A 9,541-nucleotide genomic window follows, 5' to 3' on the forward strand; every position below is an offset into this window, starting at 1 on the left:
CTACATGTGGCTGTCCAATTTTCCCAACACCATTTGTTGAAGAGACTTTTTTCCACTGCACATTCTTTACTGCTTTGTCAAAGATTTAGTTGACCATAGAGTTGAGGGTCCATTTCTGGGCTCTCTATTCTGTTGCATTGATCTGTGTGTCTATTTTTGTGCCAGTACCATACTGTCTTGATGATTACAGCTTTGTAATAGAGCTTAAAGTCTGGAATTGTGATGCCACCAGCTTTGGTTTTCTTTTTCAACATTCCTCTGGCTATTTGGGGCCTTTTATGGTTCCATATAGATTTTAGGATTATTTGTCCCACTTCTCTGAAAAAAGTTGATGGTATTTTGATTGGGATTGCATTAAATGTGTAGACTGCTCTATGTAGCATAGACATTTTCACAATATTTGTTCTTCCAATCCATGAACATGGAATGTTTTTCCATTTCTTTATGTCTTCCTCAGTTTCTTTCATGAGTACTTTATAGTTTCTGAGTACAGATTCTTTGCCTCTTTGGTTAGATTTATTCCTAGGTATTACAGTTTTGGGTGCAATTGTAAGTGGGATTGACTCCTTAATTTCTCTTTTTTCTGTCTTGTTGTTGGTGTATAGAAATGCAACTGATTTTTGTGCACTGATTTTATATCCTGACACTTTAATGAATTCCTGTTTGAGTTCTAGCATTTTGGAGTGGAGTCCTTAGGGTTTTCCACATAAAGTATCATATCATCTGCAAAGAGTGAGAGTTTGACTTCTTCTTTGCCAATTCTGATGCCTCTTATTTCTTTTTGTTGTCTGATTGCTGAGACTAGGACTTGTAGTACTATGTTGAATAGCAGTGGTGATGGTGGACATCTCTGCCATGTGCCTGACCTTAGGAGAAAAGCTCTCAGTTTTTCCCCATTGAGAATGATAGTTGCCGTGGGTTTTTCATATACAGCTTTTACGATATTGAGGTATGTACCCTCTATCCCTACACTGTGAAGGGTTTTGATCAAGAAAGGATGCTGTACTTTGTCAAATGCCTTTTCTTCGTCTATTGAGAGTAACATATGGATCTTTTTCTTTTACTAATGTATTGCGTCACATTGATTGATTTGCTGATGTTGAACCAAACTTGCAGCCCAGGAATAAATCCCACTTGGTCATGGTGAACAGTCCTTTTAATGCACAGTTGGATCCTATTGGCTAGTATTTTGGTGGGAATTTTTGATTCCACGCTCATCAGGGATATTGGTCTGTAATTCTCCTTTTTGATGGAGTCTTTGTCTGGTTTTAGGATCAAGGTGATGCTGGCCTCATAAAATGAGTTTGGAAGTTTTCTTCCCATTTCTATTTTTTTGGAACAGTTTCAGGAGAATAGGTATTAATTTTTCTTTAAATGTTTGGTAGAATTCCCCTGGGAAGCTGTATGGCCCAGGGCTCTTGTTTGTTGGGAGATTTTTGATGACTGCTTCAATCTCCTTACTGGTTATGAGTCTGTTCAGGTTTTCTATTTCTTCCTGGTTCAGTTTTGGTAGTTTATATATCTCTAAGAATGCATCTATTTCTTCCAGACTGTCAAATTTGCTGGTGTATAGTTGCTCATAATATGTTCTTATAATTGTTTGTATTTCTTTGATGTTGGTTGTGAGCGCTCCTCTTTCATTCATGATGTTATTAATTTGGTCCTTTCTCTTTTCTTTTTGATAAGTCTGGCTACGGATTTATCAATCTTATTAATTCTCTCAAATAACCAGCTCCTAGTTTCATTGATCTGTTCTATGGTTCTTTTGGTTTCTCTTTCATTGATTTCCACTCTGATCTTTATGATCTCTCTTCTTCTGCTGGGTTTAGGCTTTCTTTGCTGTTCTTTCTCCAGCTCCTTTAGGTGTAGGGTTAGATTGTGTATTTGAGACCTTTCTTGTTTCTTGAGAAAAGCTTTTATTGCTATATACTTAACTCTCAGGACCACCTTTGCTATATCCCAAATTTTGAACAGTTGTGTTTTCATTTTCATTTGTTTCCATGAATTTTTTCAATTCTTCTTTAATTTTCTGGTTGACCCATTCATTCTTTAGTAGGATGCTCTTTAGCCTCCATGTATTGGAGTTCTTTCCAACTTTCCTCTTGTGGTTGTGTTCTAGTTTCAAAGCATTGTGGCCTGAAAATATGCAGGGAATGATCTCAGTCTTTTGGTACCAGTTGAGACCTGATTTGTGACCCAGGATGTGATCTGTTCTGGAGACTGTTCCATGTGGATTGGAGAAGAATGTATATTCTGTTGCTTCGGGATGGAATGTTTTGAACATATCTGTGATGTCCGTCTGATACAGTGTGTCATTTAAGGCCTTTATTTCCTTATTGATCTTTTGCTTAAATGATCTGTCCATTTCAGTGAGAGGGGTGTTAAAGTCCACTACTATTATTGTATTATTGTTGGTGTGTTTCTTTGATTTTATTAATTGGTTTATATAATTGGCTGCTCTCATGTTAGGAGCATAGATATTTAAAATTGTTAGATCTTCTTGTTGGACGGACCATTTAAGTATAATATAGTGTCCTTCCTCATTTCTTATTAGAGTCTTTGGCTAATTTAGATAAATTAGATAAATTAGATATTTAAATTAGATAAATCCATCTGATATAAGGATTGCCACCCCAGCTTTCTTCTGATGTCCATTAGCATGGTAAATTTTTTTCCACACCCTCACTTTAAATCTGGAGGTGCCTTTGGATCTAAAATGAGTCTCTTGCAGACAGCATATCGATGCGTCTTTCCTTTTCTTTTCTTTTCTTTTTTTAATCCATTCTGATACCCTGTGTCTTTTGATTGGGGCATTTAGCCGATTTACATTCAGGGTAACTATTGAAACATATGAATTTAGTGCCATTGTATTGCCTGTAAGGTGATTGTATATTGTCTCTGTTCCTTTCTGATCTATGTTACTATTAGGCTCTCTCTTTACTTAGAGGAACCCCTTTCAATATTTCCTGTAGGGCTGGTTTTGGTGTTTGAAAATTCTTTTATTTTTTTTTGTCCTGGTAGCTTTTTATTTTTCCTTCTATTTTCAATGAAAGCCTAGCTGGATATAGTATTTCTTGGCTGCATATTTTTCTCATTTAGTGCTTTGAATATATCAGAACAATCCTTTATTGCCTGCTGGGTCTGCTGCCAATCTAATATTTCTACTGTTATAGGTTACAGACCTCTCATCCCAAGCTTCTTTCAGGATTTTTCTCTTTATCTTTGAAGCTTGTAAGTTTTACTATTAGATGATGGGGTTTTGACCTATTTTTGTTGTTTTTGAGGGGAGTTCTCTGTGCCTCCTAGATATTGATGCCTGTTTCCTTCCCCAAATTAAGGAAGTTCTCCACTATAATTTGCTCCAGTATACCTTCTGCCCCCCACTTTCTTCATCTTCTGGGATCCCAATTATTCTAATATCGTTTCATCTTATGGTATCACTTACCTCATGAATTCTCCCCTTGTGATCAGTGGTTTATCTCTCTTTTTCTCAGCTTCTTTATTCTCCATCATTTGGTCTTCTATATCACTAATTTTCTCTTATGCCTCATTTATCCTAGCAGTAGGAGCCTCCATTTTTTATTGCACCTCTTTAATAGCTTCTTTTTATTTCAACTTGATTAGATTTTAGTTGTTTTATTTCTCCAGAAAGGGATTCTCTAGTATCCTCTGTGCTTTTTTCCAAGCCCAGCAAGGATCTTTATAACTGTCATTCTGAACTCTAGTTCTGATATCTTTCTGATGTCCATATTGATTAAGTCCCTAGCAGTCAGTACTGCCTCTTGTTCTTTTGAGGTGAGTTTTTCCGCATTGTCATTTTGTCCAGAGAAGAATAGACGAATGAGAGAACAAAATGCTAAAAGGGTTACAACAACCCAAGAAAAAATACATTAAACAAATCAGAAGAGACCTGCAACTAGGGGTAAAAGAAAAGGAAAAAAATATGTATATATCATCAGGCTGGTGAACAGAACAGAGCCACACACTTGACTTTGGGTGTAGTTTGGTTTGTTAGAAGAAACTGCCTCCCAAAATTTTAAAGAGAGAAAAACATACATTCAAAAATAAGGGTAAGTACAGTAGAGGGATGGAATATGACTATAAAGGTGAAAATTTAAAAAGATTTTTAAAAAGGAATTGATTAGATAAGTTGGTTGAAAAAAATTTTAAAAACAGGAGGGAGACTAGAACAAAGCCATACACTAGATTTAGGATATATTTTGGTCTCTTAGAAGAAACTGTATCCCAAAATTTTAAAGACAGAAAATCTTACATGTATACAAAAAATAAGGTTAAATACAAAGAAGGGATAGAATATGTCTATAAAAATGAAAAAAGTTTTTTAAAAGGTACTGATAAGATGTTGGTAAAAATAGGAAAGAGAAAAAATTAAAACAGAAAAGGAAAAAATAAAATTAAAAAATTTAAACTTTGAAAAACTAAAGAATCATGGGGGAAAAGCCGTGAATTCTATGTGTGTATTCCCCTAACTCTGGAGTTTTGCCATTCTCATTGATTGGTAAAGTTGATCTTGGCTGGATGTTTTTGCTGATCTTCTGGGAGAGGGGCCTGTTGCAGTGATTCTCGAATGTCTTTGCCCGAGGTGGGATTGTACCACCCTTGCCAGGGGCCAGGCTAAGCAGTCTGCTTGGATTTGCTCTCAGTAGCTTTTGCTCCCTGAAAGTTTTCCATACAGCTTTGGAGGACGGAATAAAAATGGTGGCCTCCCAATCTCCAGTCCCAGAGGAGCCGAGAGCTCGGGGCCACCCTCTTTAGGGAGCCCTCAGAGAAAGGCAGTCAATCCCTCCTGTCTCCCTGGTCTCCAGCCACATTCCAAGCTCACTTCGCCAGTGCCTGGGTGTTTCTGTCTATGGCACACAGCCCCATTTGGAGTCTCCAAACCCAGCAGATTTCTGAAGCGTGCTCCCGCACTGCTCTTCCCCATGGAGGAAAGGGGGGACTCCCTGCGTCTGCCACTTGTGGGGTCCCTGCTTGAAAAGGAGTGGCCCAGCTGTAACTCAGATCATGGTTTATGGCAACCCCAATCTGAGAACCCACACCTTGACTTTGTCTTTGCAGCTGGCTTCCCCACTCCAATACCTGGGAGCTCTGCCACACTCAGACACCCCCATTCTTTCTGTGACCCTGAGGGTCCTGAGACCACCTATGCCACCAAGGATTCCACCCCATGCTTAGCCACTGGAGCAATGTCCCTCAGCATAGCAGACTTCTAAAATCTCTGATTTTGTGCTCAGTTGCTCTTTTACATGCCAGGAACCGAGTGATGGAGCCCCCCAGTCTTCCTGTATGTCACCTCGGATTTACTTATCCACACATCCTACCTTCCAGAAAGTGGTCGCTTTTCTGTTCATAGAATTGCTGCTCATTTCTTTGATCTGCTTTTGAGTTAGTAGTTGCTCAGAATGGTTTGATAACTACCTAGCTGAATTCCTGGGACCAGAGGAAATTTAGGTCTCCTACTGCTCTGCCATCTTGCTCCTTCCCCATTTGTGGCACAACAAACAAGGTTTGTTTTTGTAGTAGATTGTGGTAGTTGTTGAGTGTGTAGTAGAGTGTGGTAGTGTAGTTGTTGTGGTAGATTGAACAGAAATCTAATTTTGTGGAAGTCAAACCTAACAGTGTTTCTCTATATAGTTTGTATTTTTGGAGTCTGATTTATGAAATCTGTCTGCTCTGTATTGTTAGCTCCCAGTGATTCCCCCCCCCCCCAAACCTGTTTACATGGCCTTTTGAAGAGAGGTCTTTCTTTTCTCACCTATGGCTCTCAGGAGGCTTGGTAGTTGGTGTTAATGTCCGACTGCCCTGATGGAGGAAAAGTGAAAGAAAATTGATGCACACTTCTTTCTCTAAGCCCTGTGCTTCCACTTATAGAACCTTGTGACCCTGTTTGTGCTACATGACTCCTCTCTCCCCAGCAATAGCTGACTGGAAAGGAATGTATACATCCCCAGGCAGAGTAATCGAAATCTTCCTCCAAGGAACTTGGAGTCTTGAAGGACATGTAAACTGAAGGGTTTTGAGGTGCCCATCTTCCTCTGTGTTCACAAAGAAGCTGGAGAAATTGTCTGCCAGAAGGGAGAATAAAGAAGATCTGCACAGGAAAAAGCCTATGGCCCCATGGAGAGGGAGATGGCAGTAGAATGTGAGAGTAGCTGTCCTGGATCCTGATGGCTTTCCAGTTTGGGTTCTTTTCTCTTTTGAGACCAGATTGCACTTCCTTTTCTGTTGTAGTTAGGGGTGGCTAACTGCTATAACAGACTCCAAAGTGTATAATGGCCCTAACACAATAAAAGTTTATTTATCACTCACATGAACAGATCCAGATGGTTCTAAGTTGGTGGGTGGCAACATTGGAGGGCTCTTGCCACACAGTTATTCAGTAACCTAGACTGATGGAGGCCCTGCCATTTCATCACATGACTTCAGAGGTCTTCCTAGATCAGCATGAAGCCTGCAGATGGCAAATGAATGTGGAGTTTAACACACAGGAAGTTTTATAGGCCAGGCCTTGCATCAGCACATATCACTCCCATTCCTCTGGCTGGCACTCTGTTGCATGGCTACATTTAACTGCATAGGAAGCTGAACAATGTTGTCAATCTGTGGACCTAAAAGGAAGAGAAAATGGGTTTGGCAAACAGCTAGAGATTGCCACATCATATTTGTTATCTGTATGATACCTCTGTATCCTTAGAATCAAGTTCCTGTTTTTTCTTAACTTGTTTGAGTTGGCTTCTGTTGTTTACGCCTCAGTGTATGAGGTGTTTTCATAAGAGCTTATTTAAAATAGTAGAGGGGCACCTGGGTGGCTCAGTGGGTTAAAGCCTCTGCCTTCGGCTTGGGTTATGATCCCAGGGTCTTGGGATTGAGCCCCGCATTGGGCTTCCTGCTTGGGGCGGGGGACAAGCTTCCTCCTCTCTCTCTCTCTGCCTTCCTCTCTGTCTACTTGTGATCTCTGTCTGTCAAATAAGTAAATAAAATCTTTAAAAAATAAAAATTAAAAAAATAATAAAAGAAATAAATATTGATTATTTCTCTCAGGAAAGTTGGGTCGATTTCCACCTATGATGCATCATCACCAGCCACCCACAGATGGCCAGACCCCTGGTGTTCGTTTCCAGAGGTCTCACCTTGCAGAGGCATTTGCAAAGGCCAAAGGATCAGGTGGAGGCACTGGAGGAGGAGGAAGTGGAAGAGGCCTGATGGGACAGATTATTCCAATCTATGGTTTTGGGATTTTTTTATACATACTGTATATTCTATTTAAGGTAAGTGGAATCATCTTGATCATTTTATATCAATAAAAAATCTAGTGTCATAATAAAAATCATTGTTGGCATTAAAACTCTTTATAGTTCATAACCTTTATTCAAAGCATCTTTAAACCTTGCCTGCTCTTTATGAGATACTTAGGATAACTGTTCTCTGTTTTATAGAAGAGAAGATCTTCGGTCAGAGCTTAAAGGGTTTGCCCAAGAATTCACAACTAGAAATGCAGAATTAGGACTTGTGCCTGGGTCAATAAATAGCAATAAAGGTCAAAGCTCCCTCTCACCCCAGTTTTTTGGTGGGCTTTTTTTGTTTGCTTTTTGTTTTTACTAGATGTCTTTGTAAGCTGAAAAAGCACAAAGATATTTTAACTTTAGGTTTGGCACAGTGATTTCCAAGTAGCCAATGTGAGGCCATATAATGACCATTACCAACACCACTTTGTCCTTCTTTTCCACTCCAGGAGTGTGAGGTGCTGTTTTTAATATCCACTGTAGTAATTCCGAAACAAAACTGCCAATCCTGAAACTAAGCCTGATGTCTCCCAGCTTTGGGGAGATATGCACTGGGTCCTTTAAAAGCTGACTCCCAATTAAGTTCCATCTCCAGACAGACTTCAGCAAGCTATGGGCCTAGACACCATGAAGTAGAGCAGAACTCACATTGTGCATCCATTTTGGAAATCTTAAATATTCCCTGCCCTTTTAACAGAATAAGAAGCAAGACAAACCATAAGTGACTCTTAATCTCACAAAACAAACTGAGGGTTGCTGGGGGGAGGGGGTTTGGAAGAAGGGGGTGGGATTATGGACATTGGGGAGGGTATGTGCTTTGGTGAATGCTGTGAAGTGTGTAAACCTGGTGATTCACAGACCTGTACCCCTGGGGATAAAAATATATGTTTATAAAAAAAAAAGAAGCAAGTCCTTCTTGCCCAGGAACTCTGCAGGGTGCCTGAGATGCCTCTGTAAGAACGGCCTTAGGGGTTGCACATCCCCTCTTTTAGATGAGTGTAGGCAAGGCAGATGACCTGGAAATAGATTGATTGATTGATTGATTGATTTTTGTTCTTGTGCCTTGATGGTTTTTCACTTCTCGGGAACTTTCTTTCTTTCTTCCTTTCTTTCCTTTTTTAATTTGAATGAGAAGAGAGCAGGAGTGGAGGGAGGGGCAGAGAGAGAGAGAGAGGGAGAAGGAGATTCCCTGCTGAGCAGCGAGCCAGATGTGGGGCTCCATCCCAGGACCCTGAGATCATGACCTGAGCTGAAGGCAGACACTTAACTAACTGAGCCACGCAAGCGCCCTTCCTGGGAACCTTCTATTGGTTCTTTCTCACCTCTTTTTTTTTCTTTCTTTGAAATGTTTCTCTGATATTGATACTTGATTTGATTTCTGACTTAATTTTTGTCTCCCAACCTTTTTTTTCTTTTTTCATTTAATATGAGGGGTTCCATGACTTTGAGGTTCTGAGCTGCTGTTGATGTGCTATACCTCCTTCAATTCCCAGCTTTCAAAGGGGAAATCTACTGCAGAGGATCGGAAATGCTCTACTGCCGCAGCTGGAAACCCCCACAGGACAATTAGTAAGTGTTCCTTCTCAGTATATGCACAAGTCTTATTGAGTTGCACCACCATCATACAGTCAGAGGGACAGTCTGGATATGTCTTAAAAAGCACATCTCAGAAATTGCTCCAAATTAATCTGATGCCATTTTTACCTAAGCTCCAGGAAGTCTCAAGTTTCCAAACTGATGTTGGCTTTTAAGAGAAAGAGAGTTACAAAAAGTATAAAACGGTTTATTTACTTTTTTATATGTTAGGAAATTAATATTTCACATTTGGAGTTATATCTCAATTCCAGACTTCAGAATATTTGTAGCAGATACCTTTATTTCACAAGAAAACTAAAGGGAGAGAGATCAAGTCCTTGCCAAAACCAATTATTAGATCTAGGGACTGGGTTTAATACTTCTGACTTATGAATCGGAGAAAGACTACTATCATAGGATCTCCCTATATGAGGAAGTGGAGATGCAACATGGGGGTTGGGGGATTAGGAAAAGAATAAATGAAATGAGTTGGGATTGGGAGGGAGACAAACCATAAGAGACTCTTAATCTCACAAAACAAACTGACTGTTGCTGGGGGTGGGGTGGGGGGCGGGTCAGAAGAGGGAGGTGGGGTTATGGACATTGGGGAAGGTGCGGGCTATGGTGAGTGCTGTGAAGTGTGTAAACCTGGCGATTCACAG

The 9,541-nt window shown here is 40.0% G+C and overlaps 1 protein-coding gene across 5 annotated transcripts in view; it reads left to right on the forward strand.

Moving 5' to 3' along the window:
* Nucleotides 1-9,541, forward strand: part of RIC3 (RIC3 acetylcholine receptor chaperone) — a 63,544-nt gene that overhangs the window by 23,285 nt on the left and 30,718 nt on the right. For 4 of the 5 annotated variants that reach the window (XM_059408912.1, XM_059408892.1, XM_059408902.1 and 1 more), the window contains exons 2-3: nucleotides 7,063-7,289; nucleotides 8,798-8,873. In XM_059408912.1, the coding sequence (XP_059264895.1) occupies nucleotides 7,063-7,289; nucleotides 8,798-8,873 (303 nt within the window). Of the gene's footprint in view, nucleotides 1-7,062; nucleotides 7,290-8,735; nucleotides 8,874-9,541 lie in introns of those variants that run through there. The other variant, XM_059408921.1, reaches the window with a different exon arrangement.

Source organism: Mustela nigripes, chromosome 1, assembly GCF_022355385.1.
Source record: "Mustela nigripes isolate SB6536 chromosome 1, MUSNIG.SB6536, whole genome shotgun sequence".
Taxonomy (NCBI): domain Eukaryota; kingdom Metazoa; phylum Chordata; class Mammalia; order Carnivora; family Mustelidae; genus Mustela; species Mustela nigripes.